We start from the raw sequence: 21,808 nt of genomic DNA, 5'->3' as shown, positions 1-21,808 counted from the left end.
TGTGTTAGGGTCTCCAGCTTTTTGAGGGCAAATGTAGTGTTACAATAAATTCCGAATTGCCCTGAGGGCAAAAATTACCTCATTACTTTTATGTTGTATGTGTAACTTATTTACTACTAGCTGTACCCGGCCATGCGTTGCTGTGGCTCAGTCTGGTTAAATGGAAAAGAAAAGAGAAAGCGCACGTTTCTAAAATATTTAATTTCACAATGCTTGTGGATATACAATATTTTTTGTTGTTCCATTGTCTGTGTAAATATAGAGATTGTCTGGTTTACGGACTTTCTGGGTATAGCATGTGTTGCTTTTAGGTACAACCGCTGGTATATAAAAACATAGTAGGTATATAAAAACATGCATGTACTCAAATGCAACATTCATTTTTATACATACAGGTGCATCTCACTAAATTAGAATATCATTAAAAAGTTAATTTATTTCAGTTCTTCCATATAAAAAGTGAAACTCATTACAAACAGAGTGATCTATTTCAAGTGTTTATTTCTGTTAATGTTGATGATTATGGCTTACAGACAATGAAAACACAAAATACATTATCTCTGTAAATTAGAATACTTTATAACAGCTTGAAAAAGGTTTTTAAAATCCAAAATGTCGGCCTACTGAAAAGTATGTTCAGTAAATGCACTCAATACTTGGTCGGGGCTCCTTTTGCATCAATTACTGCATCAATGCGGTGTGGCATGGAGGCGATCAGCCTGTGGCACTGCTGAGGTGTTATGGAAGCCCAGGTTGCTTTGATAGCAGCCTTCAGCTCGTCTGCATTGTTGGGTCTGGTGTCTCATCTTCCTCTTGACAATTCCCCATAGATTCTCTAAGGTCAGGCAAGTTTCTGGCCAATCAAGCACAGCAATACTGTTGTTTTTAAACCAGGTGTTGGTACTTTTGGCAGTGTGGACAGGTGCGAAGTCCTGCTGGAGAATGAAATTTCCATCTCCAGAAAGCTTGTCGCCAGAGGGAAGCATGAAGTGCTCTAAAATTTCTTGGTAGATGGCTGCGCTGAGTTTGGTCTTAATAAAACACAAGGGACCTACACCAGCAGATGACATGGCTCCCCAAACCATCACTAATTGTGGAAACATTTTCCAAATGAAAACTGGAACTCTGGGACCTTGTGGATTGCGTCAATGACTGCCTTCTGGACATCTGTCAAGTCAGCAGTCTTCCCCATGATTGTGGATCCTACTGAAACAGACTAAGGAACCTTTTAAAATGCTTAGGAAGCCTTTGCAGGTGTTTTTTGTTAATTATTTTACATTTCTGAGATAATCATTTTGTGTTTTCATTGGCTGTAAGCCATAATAATCAACATTAACAGAAGTAAACACTTGAAATAGATCACTCTGTTTGTAATGACTCTATATAATATAGGAGTTTCACTTTTTGTATTGAAGAACTGAAATAAATTAACTTTTTGATAACATTCTAATTTAGTGAGATGCACCTGTATATACTAGCTATTGAACCCGTTCTACGCCCAGGTGGCGAGCATATATATTGGTATATGGTCTCCATCCTGTCATGTGCTGCTCCCATCCTGTTTTGTGCGCCTCCATCTTGTCATGTGCTGCTCCCATCTTGTCATGTGCTGCTCTCATCCTGTCATGTGCTGCTCCCATCCTGTTTTGTGCGCCTCCATGTTGTCATGTGCTGCTCCCATCCTGTTTTGTGCGCCTCCATCCTGCGCCCCCCCATCCTGTCACGTGCTGCTCCCGTCCTGCGCCCCCCATCCTGTCACGTGCTGCTCCCGTCCTGCGCCCCCCATCCTGTCACGTGCTGCCTCCGTCCTGCGCCCCCCATCCTGTCACGTGCTGCCCCCGTCCTGCGCCCCCCATCCTGTCACGTGCTGCTCCCGTCCTGCGCCCCCCATCCTGTCACGTGCTGCCCCCGTCCTGCGCCCCCCATCCTGTCACGTGCTGCTCCCGTCTTGCGCCCCCCATCCTGTCACGTGCTGCTCCCGTCCTGCGCCCCCCATCCTGTCACGTGCTGCTCCCGTCCTGCGCCCCCCATCCTGTCACGTGCTGCTCCCGTCCTGCGCCCCCCATCCTGTCACGTGCTGCTCCCGTCCTGCGCCCCCCATCCTGTCACGTGCTGCTCCCGTCCTGCGCCCCCCATCCTGTCACGTGCTGCTCCCGTCCTGCGCCCCCCATCCTGTCACGTGCTGCTCCCGTCCTGCGCCCCCCATCCTGTCACGTGCTGCTCCCGTCCTGCGCCCCCCATCCTGTCACGTGCTGCTCCCGTCCTGCGCCCCCCATCCTGTCACGTGCTGCTCCCGTCCTGCGCCCCCCATCCTGTCACGTGCTGCTCCCGTCCTGCGCCCCCCATCCTGTCACGTGCTGCTCCCGTCCTGCGCCCCCCATCCTGTCACGTGCTGCTCCCGTCCTGCGCCCCCCATCCTGTCACGTGCTGCTCCCGTCCTGCGCCCCCCATCCTGTCACGTGCTGCTCCCGTCCTGCGCCCCCCATCCTGTCACGTGCTGCTCCCGTCTTGCGCCCCCCATCCTGTCACGTGCTGCTCCCGTCCTGCGCCCCCCATCCTGTCACGTGCTGCTCCCGTCCTGCGCCCCCCATCCTGTCACGTGCTGCTCCCGTCCTGCGCCCCCCATCCTGTCACGTGCTGCCCCCGTCCTGCGCCCCCCATCCTGTCACGTGCTGCTCCCGTCCTGCGCCCCCCATCCTGTCACGTGCTGCCCCCGTCCTGCGCCCCCCATCCTGTCACGTGCTGCTCCCGTCTTGCGCCCCCCATCCTGTCACGTGCTGCTCCCGTCCTGCGCCCCCCATCCTGTCACGTGCTGCTCCCGTCCTGCGCCCCCCATCCTGTCACGTGCTGCTCCCGTCCTGCGCCCCCCATCCTGTCACGTGCTGCTCCCGTCCTGCGCCCCCCATCCTGTCACGTGCTGCTCCCGTCCTGCGCCCCCCATCCTGTCACGTGCTGCCCCCGTCCTGCGCCCCCCATCCTGTCACGTGCTGCTCCCGTCCTGCGCCCCCCATCCTGTCACGTGCTGCCCCCGTCCTGCGCCCCCCATCCTGTCACGTGCTGCTCCCGTCTTGCGCCCCCCATCCTGTCACGTGCTGCTCCCGTCCTGCGCCCCCCATCCTGTCACGTGCTGCTCCTGTCCTGCGCCCCCCATCCTGTCACGTGCTGCTCCCGTCCTGCGCCCCCCATCCTGTCACGTGCTGCTCCCGTCCTGCGCCCCCCATCCTGTCACGTGCTGCTCCCGTCCTGCGCCCCCCATCCTGTCACGTGCTGCTCCCGTCCTGCGCCCCCCATCCTGTCACGTGCTGCTCCCGTCCTGCGCCCCCCATCCTGTCACGTGCTGCTCCCGTCCTGCGCCCCCCATCCTGTCACGTGCTGCTCCCGTCCTGCGCCCCCCATCCTGTCACGTGCTGCTCCCGTCCTGCGCCCCCCATCCTGTCACGTGCTGCTCCCGTCTTGCGCCCCCCATCCTGTCACGTGCTGCTCCCGTCTTGCGCCCCCCATCCTGTCACGTGCTGCTCCCGTCCTGCGCCCCCCATCCTGTCACGTGCTGCTCCTGTCCTGCGCCCCCCATCCTGTCACGTGCTGCTCCCGTCCTGCGCCCCCCATCCTGTCACGTGCTGCTCCCGTCCTGCGCCCCCCATCCTGTCACGTGCTGCTCCCGTCCTGCGCCCCCCATCCTGTCACGTGCTGCTCCCGTCCTGCGCCCCCCATCCTGTCACGTGCTGCTCCCGTCCTGCGCCCCCCATCCTGTCACGTGCTGCTCCCGTCCTGCGCCCCCCATCCTGTCACGTGCTGCTCCCGTCCTGCGCCCCCCATCCTGTCACGTGCTGCTCCCGTCCTGCGCCCCCCATCCTGTCACGTGCTGCTCCCGTCCTGCGCCCCCCATCCTGTCACGTGCTGCGCCCCCCATCCTGTCACGTGCTGCTCCCCCCATCCTGTCACGTGCTGCTCCCCCCATCCTGTCACGTGCTGCTCCCCCCATCCTGTCACGTGCTGCTCCCCCCATCCTGTCACGTGCTGCTCCCGTCCTACGCCCCCCATCCTGTCACGTGCTGCTCAAGTCCTGCGCCCCCCATCCTGTCACGTGCTGCTCCCGTCCTGCGCCCCCCATCCTGTCACGTGCTGCTCCCGTCCTGCGCCCCCCATCCTATCACGTGCTGCTCCCGTCCTGCGCCCCCCATCCTGTCACGTGCTGCTCCCGTCCTGCGCCCCCCATCCTGTCACGTGCTGCTCCCGTCCTGCGCCCCCCATCCTGTCACGTGCTGCTCCCGTCCTGCGCCCCCCATCCTGTCACGTGCTGCTCCCGTCCTGCGCCCCCCATCCTGTCACGTGCTGCTCCCGTCCTGCGCCCCCCCCATCCTGTCACGTGCTGCTCCCGTCCTGCGCCCCCCATCCTGTCACGTGCTGCTCCCGTCCTGCGCCCCCCATCCTGTCACGTGCTGCTCCCATCCTGCGCCCCCCCCCATCCTGTCATGTGCTGCTGTCATCCTGCACCCCCATTCTGTCATGTGTTGCTGCGGGATTGTGGCGCCGGAATCAGCGCCAGCGCAGTCCGCACTTTCCGGCGCCATCTTGTGTGTCTTCAATAAAACAGCGCCGGAAGTGTGCTATGTGCATGCGCCGTTTCCGACAGCGGATTCATCTCCCGGCCTCCGGCCCGAAGAGACCCCGCTGCATATCGCGATCTGCTGGGCCCCAATTCTCATCCTCGTTTAGGATGTGGATGCGTTCCTCTGTGGGGTCCAGACTGCGTTGGCGCAGCCTATAAGGGCTTCGGACAGAGGTATGCTCCCAGGATTAAATGTTTGTTTGCTCAATATCTTAAATCTCCAAAAGTTCTTCACCGATTGCTTGCTTAGAAATTTTCACACAGTCAGGTGTCACAATGGAGCCGGTCATGTCAGGGATTGCTACTAATGCAATTCCCTAGTACAGAGGGAATGTGACAGGAGGGGGCGCAGAGTTGAAGGCAGGCGGCAGAGGAAGAGGGGGTGATCCGCTTGACACGTCTGGGGTAGGTACCGGCCAGATCACAGTACCGCTCCCGCCGGTAGCGCAGTGGGATTTGCACTCGCTTGCTATCCGCCCACTGCTGCGAGGCTCAGGCCCAGCTCTGCGGCCAGAGCGGAGGACGCGTCCTGCGCCTCTCCGTGCAGCTTCCCTCTCTCCTTCCCTCCCTCCCCCGCTTGTTGTTGCACAGTCAGAAATAAGACTCACCTGCCGGAGAAGCCGCAGCAGCAGCGGGGCCGGACAGCAGAGGCGGCCACCTCTCAGGCGGTGGTGATTAGTGTTGAACGAATTTGTTCGGCATTTCAAATTCGGGTTCGTGGTTACCATTTGTTCACGCCAAAAAAATCGGCTCCGTCCACGAACATCCGTGATTTGCCACGCTGTCACGCAGATAACATAACTAGGTGTTGAGCGAACAAATTCGCTCAACACTAGTGGTGATGAGTAGCAGTGTCTTTCGGTCTCGAACAGAGTCTCGTCATTCCCCTTACCCCCAACCTCCACGGGGTACACGAAAGGAGCAAAGAACAGGCAGCGGCTGGGGCGAATGAAGGAGAGGGAGAATGGCTTATGAATGAGATGTCACTAAGGGGGGGGGGGAAGAATCAGCCTGGGACTGAGCTCGTAACACCCCCCTCTCGCTGTTGCTTTTATGTCCAACAGCTGGTATATAAAAAACATAGTAGGTACAATGCCTTGTGAAAGTACTTGGCCCCCTTGAACTTTTCTACCTTTTGCCACATTTCTGGCTTCAAACATAGATATAAAATTCAAATTTTTTTGGGGAAGAATCAACAAGTGGGACACAATCGTGAAGTGGAACGAAATTTATTGGATATTTTAAACTATTTAAAAAAATTAAAAACTGAAAAGTGGGGTGTGCAATATTATTCGGCCCCTTCACTTTCAGTGCAGCAAACTCCCTCCAGAAGTTCAGTGAGGATCTCTGAATGATCCAATGTTGTCCTAAATGACTGGTAATGATAAATAGAATCCACCTGTGTGTAATCAAGTCTCCATATAAATGCATCTGCTCTGTGATAGTCTCAGGGTTCTGTTTCAAGTGCAGAGAGCATCATGAAGACCAAGGAACACACCAGGCAGGTCCGAGATACTGTTGTGGCGAAGTTTAAAGCCGGATTTGGATACAAAAAGATTTCCCAAGTTTTAAAATATCCAATAAATTTCGTTCCACTTCACGATTGTGTCCCACTTGTTGTTGATTCTTCCCCAAAAAATTTGAATTTTATATCTATGTTTGAAGCCAGAAATGTGGCAAAAGGTAGAAAAGTTCAAGGGGGCCAAATACTTTCACAAGACACTGTATATAAAAACATGCGTGTATTCGAATGCAACGTTATGTCAAAATTTCAAAGCAATCAGTGAAGAACTTTCGGAGATTTAAGATTTTGAACAAATGAACATTTACATTTTCATTTATACTTGTTTTTTCTGTCTACAGAATATCATGGCTATGTTGATATAAGAGCTGACCACACTTTGATTAAAAGCTATGTTCGGAGCCAAACCGACATGAATAACTGCTATCCGGCATCATCAGGGGTGTACTTACAATTGAATTACATGTTACAGGGAAAGGAACTATTTGTTTTTTTAAACATTTATTTTGTAGGCGGAGGGTAACTTAGTCTCTTTTTAATATCAAATAATACAAGTTTTATTACAAGGTGGAAAATGGCAATGGCAGTGAAGTGAAGGCGGGGTCTCCGGCTAATTATCATATACAACTACTCAGTGTATACTACGGGAGATACAAAACTGCTGCTAGTAGAAAAAGGTTTTCGATGCGACAAATTAGCCCCTATCCGTTATATCTGGAACACAAAACGAATTCACAAAGCGGAATTTTCCGTAAGGAAAATACAGACAGGTAATTGGCAGTGTATGCAACCAATAAGGATGTATCCAAACCCTGCTTCCACAATCGCTTTATATTAACCCCTTTACAACCTGTGACGTATTAGTATGCACAGGCTGTAATCCTCCAGTTCAGTGAGGGCTCCGGCGGTGAGCCCGCACTGAACCGAGCACATGTCAGCTGATTATTACAGCTGACATGTGCCTGCAACAGCCGCGGGTGGAATCGCGATCCACCCGCGGCTGTTAACATGTTAAATGCCGCTGTCAATCTCCGACAGCGGCATTTAACGCGCGCTTCCAGGAAGAGTGTCCTAAGCCCCGCCCATCGGTGACCCCCGTCACGTGATCGCGGGTCACCGATGGGTGGGCATGACAACCCAAGGTCTGCGGCAGACGCCTGTGGTTGTCATGAGCTGGTCGCCATGAGCGCCACCTAGTGGTCGACGCTCATAGCACAGGAGTATTTCTGCTGCATATAGGGGATCTACTCGTCCCCCGTATGTAGCAGAAGCGATCGGACAGTTGCTGCTTCTAGTCTCCTATGGAGACTATAGAAGCATGCAAAAAGTGAAAAAAAAAGTTTTAAAAATATTTAAAAAAATAAAAAAAAAATATAAAAGTTTAAATCACCTCCCTTTCGCCCCATTCAAAATAAAAAAATAAAAAAACCTACATACATATATTTGGTATCGCCGCGTTCAGAATCGCCCTATCAATATAAAAAAAGAATTAATCCGATCGGTAAACGGCGTAACGAGAAAAAAATTCTAAACGCCAGAATTACGTTTTTTGGTTGGTTGGTTTTGTATTAATAAAAACGTCAGCTCGGTGCGCAAAAAATAAGCCCTCACCCAGGCCCAGATCCCGAAAAATGGAGACGCTACAGGTCTTAGAAAATGGCGCTTTTTTTTTTTTTTTTTTACCAAACTTTGGAATTTTTTTTCACCACTTAAATGAAAAAGAACCTGTACATGTTTGGTGTCTACGAACTCGTAATGACCTGGAGAATAATAATGGCAGGTCAATTTTAGCATTCAGTGAACGTGGTAAAAAAAATAAAACAACTGTGGCATTGCACTTTTTTTGCAATTTCACCGCACTTGGAATCTTTTCCCCGTTTTCCCGTACACGATATGGTAAAACCAGTGATGGCGTTGAAAAGTACAACTCGTCCCGCAAAAAATAAGCCCTCACACGGCCATGTTGACAAAAAAATAAAAACGCTATGGCTCTGGGAACAAGAGGAGCAAAAAACGAAAACGCAAAATCCCAGGGTTGTGAAAGGGTTAATGTAATAGGAAACATTAAGCTTTCATATACGGTCAGACTATCTGCACAGATAAGAGTTTTTTTTAATGCGTTTTTTTTTTCCATTCTTTTGAATAGGTGAAAAACGTTGAAAGAATTGACATAGGTTCACTTTAAATTTGCAATGACAGCTGATACATACTGCCCAATCCATTGGCACTGGCTATATTATCTCAGCCATGAATATTTAATTCTGAAACACTGTGGAGTTTCAGAGAAAAACATACTTTAATAGCTGCCCGCTTCCCTAGACTGACAGGTCTCTGCCTACATGCGCGTATGTTACGCACACAGGTGGTGCACGTGGTTTTGTGGACCCACAGTGCCAGGAGCCCAGTCTGCCTAGGAGCGGCATAGCTAAGCGGCTACCACGTGTTCACTGGGGCTTCTGATGGTGGAGTCAGGCTGGGCTGCAGGTAGCCGCCAGGTACCACTCCTAGACAGTCCACGGTACTGCAGCTGTTGACCTCAGGGTTCAGGTACGCAGACACTGATATGGACTCGGACTCCATTCAGACTACTAAGTTCTGGACCCTCTGGCAGAACGGTTACTGACACAGAGGGACAGGACTGATTTAGGTGCAAGTGATGCGGCTTCAGTGTTCAGTGACTGGTTGTAGCAGTCCGGAGACACAAAATACACTTCAGGACTGGCTGCACAAGGACTAGTGACTGAGTTCAGGACACTGGCCATGGGTTCAAAACATTGGGAGCCATTTTGCAGGTGAACAATGACACTAAATAACGCTCAGCTATAGGCATGTTACTATATGCGCGCTCTGCCTCTCTTGCATCAATATTCTCCCACCATTTCACCCATTTTGTCTACACCACCTTTAGTTTTATTGTAATACAGGATGATTTCTGGTTTCAATTTCCTGCCATTGCTGTCAATACTGCAATCATAATGCATGCTACTGAGTAATATAACGGATTTCTCCTTCTTCTCTTTGTAAGATACCACTGTCGCTTTGTTGTTGAAATCAAAGACACTCTCATAAAGTGCTCGCTGTAGATTGTGTTTATTGCTTGAGGAATTTCTCGTCGGTTTGGCTTCATAGTACCAACAAATGTAAGGCTGTGTGCCCACGATGCATTTTTCAAGCGTTTTTGCCGCGGAATTTCAGCAGCGAAAACGCTTAGTAATACGTGCCCCATGGTCTCCAATGACAATCCGTATGTTCTGTGCCCATGCTGCGGATTTTTCCACAGCGGATTTTCTGTGCGGAAAAATCCGCAGCATGTCCATTATTTGTGCGTTTCCGCATGCGGATTTGCCTACTCAATGCATTTGAAAGCAAGGACATGCAGAAATGCTGCGGAAATTTTCTGCTTCAATTCTGCATCGTGGGCACATAGCCTTAGCTTTTTCAAGCAGAAAATTGCCTTGTGCAACATTGGTAAAATAATTGTCCAGGGTAATGTTTCTACCTGAATTGTATATTGGTACAGCAAGTGTTTTCACAATCTCAGACCCTAGATCTTTCCCTACTGGTGCATAAACTTCTTTGCCACAGTAGATAAACCCATTTATGCCATAATAATTTGCAGAATCACGCATCCAGAAGATTTTTATTCCATACTGGGCATGTATTGCATGAACTTGCAACATCCTCTGAAGGGTACAAGTTGCTCATCTACTGTAACATTAGTACTAGGATTGTAAGGTTTGGTGCAATTTTTGATAAATATGTTCCAGATATAACTGATAGGGGCTAATTTGTCTGTTTGGAACCTCGCTGCACGAGTTCGCTCATCATCATATCGAATGTTTCTTCTAATTTCCTTATATCTGTCCACTGACATTGTCGTTTTATAGTGTGGATCAGAAAGTGGGTCCAGAAATAATTCTCTGATTGGAACACGATACGATTTTTGACTCCCTGCGAGCAGTAAAAGTCCAATATATGCATAAAGTTCCTCTTTTGAGATATTTTTCCAGGACTGTTTTTGCAGAAGCGATACGTCTTCCTTCTAGGCCTTATCACTCCCTCCCAAAATCACATGACATCCTCCACCAGCAACCCTGACTACAAATAAAGTAACTTGAGACACAAACACTGCTGAGTACATGATAAAAAAAGCAGGGGCCTAAAAGGCCCCTGTTCCATACAGATGTGGTTTTCCCCAAAAAAGCATTGTTACACCAAAATGCCTATCAAAAAAATAATATGAACAACAACAACATACTTGAGGAATACCTAGAGTTTCAAAATGCTAACTAAAGCAATTTTGCAGATAATAGCAAAAAAGTAAGCACCGGGGCCTAAAAGGCCCCTGATACGCATTGTAGGGTTAAGAGGAAAGGAGCGTGAGCATTCTTGGCGCGACGCCGGGAATCAGAACAGGAAGAAGACAGGAAGGTACGGCGTCCCCGCATGGAGGGGCAAGGGGAACCATGCAGGGGCGCCGGCAATAGCTTTACAGCGTATAGCAGAGAGCTGTCAGTCACTGGCAGTGGGAGGGGAGAAGACACCGGGAAATGCCTGTCCAATTAGTCTACAGCGCTGTTTCCGTTCCCGACGGCTATTCTCTGAAATGCAACGGATTGGGTAGCATGTATCAGCTGACAGGTTCCCTTTAAGCAAAAAAAAAATCAAAACACAGGCTTTGAAGGTTCAAGTCTGCAAGGAAAAAAAATGAGCAGCATGTGAATTTCAGAAATCTCATTTACTTTGCTGCTATGGTAAAACGCTGCATATATTTTTCATGGCAAAAAAGCACAAAATACCCTGCAAAAATGTGATGTGTGATCAAGCCCATATACTTAGAGCAGAAGGGACTTAAGGGGATGAACAGAACCTCAAACATAATATCTTAAAGTTTCTATAAATTACTGTACTAGTGCATACCAATTGCATTGAAAGCAAGTTCCACAGCAAGCCCACAAATATCATATGAGAATTTTGTGGAAGAAAATGTGAATCTACACTCACTATTCCATGATATTGTTCCCAAGTCATCTTGATCTTAAACCGTAGCGTCCATGCAGGTTGTCGCTGAGCTTTTCTGGGCTTCGTTATACTGGATGCTTTCCCTATGAGGGATGAATTCAAGCTATTTATTCGGCTATAATCTGAGCTGAGCTAAGAAAGGTGAGTACCTCCTATAACAAAGGAGGAAACCAGATATGTTTTCCCTTGTAAAACAATTAGCAACCCTAGTTCACAATTCTATGTCTTGCATGTAGGGGCCCCATAATAAAAGACTACAAACAAAACAAATATAACACTTTAAAGCGAATTTATCAATACATTTCACAATATAAATTGTATACATTATTAATTAGATCTCTTAGACCTGAAGAGAAGAGTGTATTTACTATGAAAATCGATGCCAGAATGTCTGCCTAACCCCAATTTAGGCCCTCATATACATTAGATTAACAATAGCCAAAGCCACAGATATCAGCTGACAGTCTAATGTGTATGAGGCCTCCCTGGGATTTCCAATGGCCGATCCTTTTATTCTGCAGAAGATGAACTGCTGCCAGTTGAGCCAAGTGTTCCTGTGCATAGGGGTCTAAACAGAGATATTTGCCGGTCAAAGGATCATTCAGCCGACAGCTGTCTATTGTATATCGCTTTAGTCCAGAGCTGGACTCATAGAATGCTCATTTTAAGCATTCAGCCATTACAGTACATCATGACATGGATTTTCATAGTAAGTACACCAGTCCCATTAAGTCTAAGAGATCTATTTAGTAATTTATAAAGAGAAATAGGATTGTTATTTGCTTTAACTCCCTCTTTTGTTACCTAAAGTACCAATGCACTACAGGATGCGGCATACCCCCATGATAAAGGCGGGGGCAGCACAGGTGCAAAATACTGATGAAACAATGATTTTAGTGTAGGGACTCACAAGGCAATGAAGACTTGACATGGGTTGTGAGCGCATGTATTTTGGGCAAAATATAGACAAATAACTTATGTATTTTATACATCTTTTTATTGCACATTTTCCAAGTTTATGCAGGATACAGCCAGGCCCTGTTAGTGTTGGCTGGTAAACTGAGGTGTCTGTCCTTGTGGGGTGCACTTACATAATGGTGGGCAGCCAGGCTGATCTAATAGTATTGATGTCATTAATAGGTTGTGAGGCAGAAACTGTGCATCACATGTACCTGTGTGACTGGTGCCCTATAGAATCCTTTATAATACTAGGCGACCACCCCCTCCATGAATGGTAGGTTTGTCTGTGGTTATATCATCAGTATTTTGCACCTGTGCTGCCCCTGCCTTTATCATGGGGGGCTGCCACATTCTGTGGTGCATTGGTATTGTGACCTGGTAGGTAAGCAAGACTGCTTTTTGCAGTGATGATTTTTGAATTTTATGTCCTTTTCGGTGAGTTACTTTTGATCATTGAAACAAATACAGGTATTGGAGATTATTACCCCAAAACTGCTTCAGGAATCTGAAAAAAAACCTCCAAAATCTAAAGAGGGAGCATTTTTTGATGTTGTAGGTTTAGACTGCTTCAAATAATAAAAAGAAATGAAAAAAAGAAAAAATATATGTGCATTCATTGTGACTATATCCCTGCTTGTGATGGTAATTGACTGCTGAAAAGCGGTCACTACAGAACAGGATGTTTCAGCCCAAAATTAGGTTTTGTGGGCAAAGTAAAAATTGCAAGATTTTAGTTTTGTTTTTTTTTTATTTATTAAGTGACTAATATGGGTGATTTATTAAAGGCAACAATAAAAAAATTACAATTACTGAACGACTTTTCTGGAAAAAACATGCCTAATTTTGTGCATGGCCGGTGCTGGGCTCAGGTCACCTATGTCCATGAGGACATTTAAATGAGTCCAAAAGGTCAGAACAAGCTGGAAATGTATAGCAAACTCCCCAAATAGAAATGATCTTTACTTTTTGCACACAAGTATTAATTGTAAAACCTTCATAATAAAAGAAAGGGGCCACAGTTCTTGAAAGGAAACATAGCTAGAATAAAATGGGAACACCCTCCCAAAAAGAGGCATTTATAGAATTTCCAGGGCTGCAGTAACTTGCAGGAAAGTTTTGCAGGTGCCAGATGTTACACATAAGCTGCGATTTGCGTTGATATTACAGTACTGATGGCTGCTTTGCAGTATTTTTTCCTGCAGGTATATCTATTGACCTACAGCAGTAATGTGCTCTGTATGTGCCCAATATGACATCAATTTCAGCAAAGATGCCATGTCCAAAGAGTCCGCAAATCTGACAACAATTTGCATCCTGTGTGTATGACTAGTGTGTCCGAACATGATTTACATACAAAAGAAAACTTCCAAGTGGAAGAAAAAAATCCACTGTGGAAGTAAGCAACTTACTTGAGTGCACCATTGGATGTTTCTCAGATTATAAACTGTTCTAGACACCTGACTGCTGCAGCCAATCACAGGCTGCAGGGGTCCAAGTAACTTCCGAACACAGCAGACATTGCTTCCAGATGTGGCCAGCATGGGGCTATGGGGGTGCTGAACGGACAGTATGCCTCTGTATATTATTTTACAGCCTTTCATGCCTCGAGCAAAAACATATTCAAGTGTTGGACAACACCTTAAAGAGAATCCTTCAGGGCAGTTTTACTACTGATGCTAGTGGCAAGCCTGTGTAGACCCAATAAAAATGATACCTGTCCTGCAGAAGTCCAATGTGCCAGTGCTGGGAAACCAAGCTTGGAAACTGCATGCAAATTAGCCTGGAAGTGCATTAAGGGGCGTGTTAATGCACTAAGACACACCCCCAGTGCACTTTCTGCCAAATTTGCACATTTTTTAAAACGCTATTTCTAAGGGGCTGGCACAGTGGATTACTACAAACCAGGTATCATTTTTACTAATGTTTTATGGCCCACATATCCATACCACTAGTAGAGGAATATAACCAGCCCACCTGGGCGGCTTGAGGTTCAGTGGTATGATTGTACAAAAAGGTTTACTTTAACACTTTTTGATTTGCCATAGAAAAATTTGATGCATTGTTGTCACTTTATAAGTGGCAGAAATCCAAGGCTGACACATAGATTTTTGCCTCTGTTGTGTTCAAGGATTCTTACTAGGATTAGCCCATACTAATAATGAGCAAGGAGATTATAAAATCCATAGCATGGTCATTATTCTGTATGGGAAAGCCTTGTATGTGCGAACAGAAAAAATTCTGTCATCTACACAGGCATGACCCCAGATTGATTGCTACATGTACCAGGGGATGGGTATGTTCAAACAAACTTATTTTCAGTCATATTGCTGTGTGGGCAAAGGACTGCACATGGAAAGTACACGAGCCAAAAAATAAAATCACTCATCCAATAGGAGGACGAATCAGTCCTATCCTAAAGGGAATGTCTAGGACTTTTACTTTGGTGGCCTCTTCTTAGGAGAGTTTATCAATATCTGATTGGTGAAGGCCATCAGTTGTTCCAGGTGCCGGCTGGATGTGCTCAGATGTGGAGCTGCACAGCTTCATCACCGGTATAGTGCCACGGCCGGGTACGGCACATCCACCTCCTATTTGAATGGGGTGGATATACAGTATCCAGCTGCGGCCACTATACAGGTGATGGAGGTGTGCCGCTCCACATCTGAGCACATCCAGCCACCGCCAGCACCAGGATCAGGATCAGCAGGTGGTGCCGGGTGTCACACCCCCATCGGTCAGATATTGATGACCTATCCTAGGCCACCAATGTAAAAGTCCTGCACAACCCCTTAGTGCTGTACCCATCAGCTACACAGATGAGCACATACAGACCCTGTAAAGTCACAATGTGTGGATGTGACAGGCCAAAAAAACAAAAAACACACAGTAGCATGAACGTAGTCTAGTGACGCTAATCATAACAGGATAGAGGTATTCTCGTATGTTTTTCTCATGTAGACATAGTAACAAATCATCAGCTGATAGACGTATTAGGTCCGCAGTTTTTAAGACTAACAAAGGGTCCTGTGTATTAAAAAACTGATTTTTTTTCTTTTCTAAAAAGCATATGGGAAAATGAAAGCTTGAATCTATAGACGACCCTGAACTTTATTGTCACTAAATGTAATTTTATGGATGGGGCATGAAGTGTTTGATTAGTGACCTATATTTTGTTGCAGAATGGCTACAGAGTGATTCCCATTTTGCTAAAAGGAGATTGCCAGATAGAGATTGTAAATACAAGAAATTTAGCAATTTACTTCCTATTGAAATTTGCAGCAATTTTTTTTAGATAATCTAATACAGTATTAATTGGACTTAAAGAAAATAAATTTAATGACATGCTCTTAAAATCATATACATTAAAGTGCAGATTAATGCAGTAAAAACTGCAGCGATCACTTTATTATAACCATTGATGAATACCATGGGTCCTTAACTGATGGACCATGGATATATAAAGCTCCCCTGATGAATCAAGAGTTTTGAGGAAACGCGTCGGGCGACTGCATGAGGAGGACACTCACGCCTTACTACGGACAGAGTTACCTGTATACGGTTTTGAAAATGCTCTAGATAATAGGGTGAGATCAGTCCTCTTCACTATATAATCAATAGCCATATATGTTCTTTACTTATGACATCCAGATGGTTTTGCGATATATAAACAATGTGAGATATTTTATGCAAGTATCACTGTCACTGATATGTCCTGATTTACTATTTGCTGCAACATATAGGAGATACTAATCCTTTTAGGGACATCAGTCCTTTCTTCATAGGTTCCATCTGAGGGACCGGGTAGAAAGCAGCCCTAATCAACCAGTACTATTTTACAAGGGCTATGCATAGGGCTGTATCCTGATAATAATCATTTTGCATATATCCAGCATTGTGGATCAAGATTATTGAAGTAATTACGCATATCTACCTATTGAGAGGATATTTGCCTAAAGGGTGTTGTGGTAATACACAAACAGAAAAGTGGTTTAACAGCTAGGAGGTGTTTTTGTGGCTCATGTATATATGGCACGGATTTAATATTATTGTGCCCACTGCGTACAACTGGCGTACCAGAGTTTGAAGGGCTCATAAGAATATTACTCATTTGTATTGAGTTACCTGTACCACTGTGCATCTCTGGTGTTTTTGCTACACTAATTCTGCACTTTAAGGTATACGATTTAAGAGTATTTAATTAAAAGTTATTTTTTATAAGTCTAATTAATGCTGTATTACATTTTTGAGAAACACGTGTTGCGATGGAGACTGATCACTGCTGCTAGACAGCAGAACACAGTCTCTTTTCTAGTGCGCTTTTAAGTACTTGAAGGGAACCTGTCACCAGAAAAACTGCCATTAACCTGAAGATGTGTGGTTAATATGCAGGTTAATAGATTTATTAACCTGCCCGGCGCCTGCACTTAGCTGAACATTGCCAGGGGGCATAACGTTTATTTTCTCCCAGCAGTGTTTGGCTAACTGCAGGCGCCAGGCAAGTTAATGACGGCATTGGTGAACCAGGGAAAGTGTCGGGGAGTTTTTTTTAAAAAAATAAACTATTTTTGTGCATTTTTTTACTTTTTAGTAATCGGGGGAGCTTATCGACACCTCTCCATTACTAACACCAGGGCTTGATGCCAACTGTGTTTCTGGACAAACCACAGCTATCAACCCCAAGCACCATTACTCCGATTGCCACCGCACCAAGAAGAGCCCTGAATGGCAAATTGCAAAGCGCCAGAACTGGAGCATCTAATGTGATACGCCAATTCTGGGGTGGCTGTGGGCTGGTATTTTCAGGCTGGGAAGGGCCTAATAACCAGGGACCTTCCCAGCCTGATCATATCAGCTCTCAACTGTCTGCTTTACCTTTGCTGGCTTCATAACATAGGAGGGACCCCATGTCGGTTTTTTTCATTTATTTGGTTAATCCTAAAAAGCTCAACAATAAACTCAACATCAAAGGCACTAAAGGGTGCAGGTTTATAATATGTAGGGGGCTGTGAAATTATGTATCTGAAGAATATCTATAATTCTATCTTTTTGTTCTGACGATTCTGGCTGTGAACTTCCTGTGCTTGCCTGATGCAAGGTCCTGGTTCCTTTGAGATGTGTGCACAAAAATCAGACACCATACTTCACACCCATAGTCTCGTCCGATATACGCGGCCATACGCAGTATGCTGCAATTTTTTCCTCAGCCAGATTACAGCCGAGGAAAAACTCGCAGATCAGCACGGACTCATTGATTAACATTGGTGCGAGTGCAATGCGATTCTTCTATTACATTGCACTTGGTGTATTTATACGCATATGTGAGTGAACCCTAATAGATTTTTCTGGTGATAGGTTCCCTTTAATACCGAAGGTCTTAGGATGTAAGATCACGCTCCAGCGATCAGTGCAGCGCTTACAAGCTGGCTAGGGACTGTTAGCACAGAATGACTGTACAGGAGCTCGATGCAGCACGGTGGGGCCAGACATTTATATACACCTTCCCACCTGCTTGTTTCTCATCTATTTCCACCCTTCTCTGGTTCTATGAAGCCAGAGCTGTCAGTCAAAGAAGAGGGGGTGGCGATAGAGGGAGAACAAGCAGGTGGGAAGGTGTATATAAATGTCTGGCTCCATCGTGAAGCACTGAGCGCCTGTACTTGGTTTGATCAGTCATTCTGTGCTGACAGAATCTCTTTAATGACATTATGCTGCTCAACATGGGATTTAAAAAAAAAAATAAAAAATGAAACACCTTTCTTGGATAAGTGGCAGTGTCCAATATGACCCTTAGGCCACGTTCACACATTCAGTATTTTACATCAGGAGCGGAACAATCTGAGGAAAAGTATAATAGAAACACGTCACCACTTCTGGATTTATCATCCACTCCTGGTTTTGGCTTACAAATACTAAGGTAAAATACTGAATATGTGAACATGACCTTAGTTCACTCTCCTAAGTGTTTCCAAACATGCGTATGATGCATAGAAGATGTTGGTCAGTATTAAGTATGTCACTGTATGGTATCTATATTGACTTTTAGAGCTTTTCAGCTCATACTAACGCCTCTTTCACACCTCAGTGTCCCCGGTACGAGTGGTGACAGTTTCCACACATAACGGAGACATGGATACACGCAGACCCATTCAAATCTACGGGTCTGTGCACATGTCAGTGTGTTTCCACAGACCGTGTGATCCACACATAGACATATCCGTTTTTTGGCCAGGGGCATGGATCACACGGAGCCATTCAAGTCAAAGGGTCCGTGTAAACACGTACCGCACACGGATGCCACCTGTGTGACACGTACCAGCACCAGGGAATCAGAGTAGAGTTAGAGCTATTCCCAAGCGCCGGGTGCTAAACGTTGCCCTCATCATTGTCCCCTGTTTGCGCTGCGATCAGCACCAGCAGGAGATAATGATGAGTAATAGTAGTCTGCTCCCGGTTTCTCCACCTGTAAAAATAAGAATAAAATAAGCAAATCCATACACTCACCTGTCCTAAGTGTCCCCCGCTGTAATCCATGCAAAAGCTCATGCCGAGGAGCTGGAGAGAAGGACTCCTGCAGCGAGCGGGCCCCGGAGCTGAGCTCAGCAAGCGGTGTCCTGTCACTCAATAAGCGCAGCTCAGGGGCCCGCTCGCTGCAGGAGTCATTCTCCCCGGCTCCTCGCCATGAGTGGTCGCATGGATTACAGCGGGGGACACTTAGGACAGGTGAGAATAAGGATTTTTTATTGTATTTTTTTTTTTTTTTTTTTTTTATACACAGGTGGAGACACCAGGAGCAGACTACTACTCTCATCATTATCCCCTGCTGGTGCTGACCGCAGCGCAAACAGGGGACAATGATGAGGGCAGCATTCAGCACCCGGCGCTTGAGAACAGAGCTAACTATACACTGATTCCCAGACGCCGATACGTGTGATCCTGATGCGGCACACTTGTGCAACACGGGCGTACTCGGACATGGCCATCTCCGGTAAGGGTTTTTACCGGTACCGGAAATATCCGGACGTGTGAAACGAGCCTAAGAATGTATTTTTCAGTCCCTAGTAACTTCCATAGAGAAATGACAGAACATTAGGTAATGCAGCTGCTATCTCCATACCTGCGTACAATAACACTGACCAACATGAAGTACGCTCATGTGAATGAAGTCCGAGTCTTGATATCTACAACAAACTGGACACAGTCACTACGTGACATAGTGCTAGGACGGCTTTACTGGCACTTGTCATTAACAACACAGTACAAGTCGCCGACATACCAGTTTATAATTGCCCCCAGCAGCATTTTTTACTGTCATCCTTGGAACGCTGCCCAGTTACTTGTCATTTTACAAGACTTGCACAATAATGTGAAGCTCCTGTGGTTTCCTTGGAAGTAGCTCACAAGCTACATATAAAAAACAGCTCCACAGACCGTACCTGGAGAATCTGGTCGCATGGTGTCTTTACCAGCAGTCCCTGCTCAAAATCCGGAGAGCAGACAAACACTGCTCAGACGGGAAGTCTTTAATTAAGGAGAACGCACTTTATGGGACAGGAGAAGGGCAGCACTACGGAAAGGGGCCGAGGAACATTTAATACGGTTCTCGCTATATTTTAAAGAGGAATCTGTCAGAAGATTTCTATTTAATCTATAACCACACTAAGAATTCCATGTAAAGGAATCTGTCAACATGTTTTTGCTATATAGTCTAAGAACAGCATGTTGTAGGGGGTTAAAAGACAGAAATAAGTGATGTATCACTTATCAGGCTGTGTGCTGTTTACATACAGTGAAGGTATTATCATTGTTGTGACTAGCTGGTGAGCAGTTGTCTGACCACACCCCCTTCTCTGATAAGAAGCTCACTGTCTATAGACATTGTGTATACAGAGCCTGGTGGGGATGGGGTTAGCTTTCTCAGCTCTGCTGCATTGCCAAATCTGAAAACTGTGTCCATGAACCCAGTAATCTAAGTGATACATCGCTGGATTCAGCGTCTCTTTGCCTACATCAGGCTGCTCTCAGATGAGGGAGCAAAAACCTGCTATCAGATTGCCTTTAAAAAGGAATGTGTCAGCAGATGTAGTATACAGAATACAACATACAGAGAATCAGAAAATATTCCTCTAGTTTATGTCTTAATTCTGTACAACCTGGAGCTTGTACATACCATGGCCGTGAGGCCCTAATCTAATCAAAGGCAATTTCATAACATAAAAATCAGCTAACGCCATTACTGGATCCTGGAGAAAACCACAATACATAACATATGTCAGTGGCAGGCGTATGCAACTCCACAGGGTTGCGGCAGCTTTCATCTGCGCAGAATTTAAGTAGTTTAAAAAAATGGTGACTAACACCTTGAATCTTTTCGGACTCTCCGCTCACAAGTAATATGTCTGCTGATAATAGTAATGTAATAATGGCCCCTGCAGAAGTTCCTCAGTCTTGACTCCCCTAAAACTGGAGCTTTTAGCTAAAAACAGTCCTGATGTGACTGGAATGCACCAGCAGGTGGCGCTGCAACAAAGCCTTTATAACATCAGGATTTTTACTTTGTTCCTGAAAACTAGGATGTGTGACCCAGTCCAGGGGGTAGTCCTGACCATACACTACTACGCCATAGCACGGCGGCCACCATTACCCCCAAAGAACCTTCCCCTATACAACAAAGCGTGGGCAGAAATACCCGACATGAGCAGCATGATCCCGCTACAGGAGCGTGTACACAGGCACCGGGACCTTACTACATAGTTACACTGTGGCAGCTAACATCAGCTTCCTGGGGCTCCAGTGCGGAGATCACAGGACTTCCCATCAGTAATGGCAATGACTACACTGCTGTCAGGCGCTGAGCTTCCTCAACTGGCTGATAACAGAAAGCAACAGTACAGCCAACAAGTAGCAGTGCAGATAGCATCAACTTTACAGCAATGCTAATAGGCAGCCATAGCGCAGCATGCCCCGCCACCTCCCTCTCCTACCTACAGACCACTCCGTTCTCCTCCGACCGCTCCCGCCTCTTCCACACACCGTCAATGACATCACCCGCTGACGTCACTGTATGGAGACCGGTAAGGCTCAATCCGTACCTGTGTCCTGTTCGTCTCATAGCTAAGCCCCGCCTCCTTTCCGAACTCTTCCCCAGTTCCTGCTGATGGACAGGGCGTCTCCTGCTGGTCAGCTCTGGGCTGTGCCTCCCACAGGCAGCACAATCACGTCTTCACCTGTGTGCTCGGCGTTCCCCAGCCCTGAGGGCAGTATGTGAGGAGCAGTAATCCCCGGAGAGGGGGCTGACGACACTACTGATCCCAGGACTGCGCACAGTTCTCTGGACTCAGATGCTACTGAAGTGGCTATAATAAAACCAGACAATAGAAACCTGCTCAGATGATTGCATTTTTAGATGCGTTTTTGTTAAAGGGATAGTGTCAAGTTTGATCTCCTCTATCCACGGGATAGAGAGCAACTACCCAATCATTGCCCGGCTGACCACTGAGACCCCACCAATCTCAAGAATGGTGTGAATGGAGAGTGGTCAGTCATGGGCAATGCCACTCCATTCTTAAAGGTGTCGTCCAGGCATTTCACAACTCTGCAGTCACTCAGGGTGCGCTGCACACGGTGTGGGGATTCATACAGGTGCATCTCACTAAATTAGAATATCATCAAAAAGTTAATTTATTTCAGTTCTTCAA

At 46.7% G+C, this 21,808-nt stretch overlaps 1 protein-coding gene across 6 annotated transcripts in view; it reads right to left on the bottom strand.

Annotated features, from left to right (window-relative positions):
* Window positions 1-21,343, bottom strand: part of LIMK2 (LIM domain kinase 2) — a 49,588-nt gene extending 28,245 nt beyond the window's left edge. Inside the window, exons 1-2 of one of the 6 annotated variants that reach the window (XM_073673625.1) lie at window positions 21,203-21,294; window positions 11,136-11,236 (exon numbers count right to left, since the gene is read on the bottom strand). Coding sequence is in view for 1 of the 6 variants with exons in the window: in XM_073673610.1 (XP_073529711.1) it covers window positions 21,095-21,155 (61 nt within the window). In the remaining 5 variants the exon portion in view is untranslated. Of the gene's footprint in view, window positions 1-11,135; window positions 11,237-21,094 lie in introns of all 6 variants that reach the window. The other 5 variants (XM_073673613.1, XM_073673620.1, XM_073673645.1 and 2 more) reach the window with 5 other exon arrangements.
* Window positions 21,344-21,808: the final 465 nt, after the last annotated feature.

This window comes from Phyllobates terribilis, unplaced genomic scaffold, assembly GCF_046119375.1.
Source record: "Phyllobates terribilis strain yellow unplaced genomic scaffold, ASM4611937v1 Scaffold_1__5_contigs__length_1240528914, whole genome shotgun sequence".
NCBI lineage: Eukaryota > Metazoa > Chordata > Amphibia > Anura > Dendrobatidae > Phyllobates > Phyllobates terribilis.
Note: the sequence above shows the minus strand (reverse complement) of the source record. Positions and strands in the feature narration are given on the sequence as shown.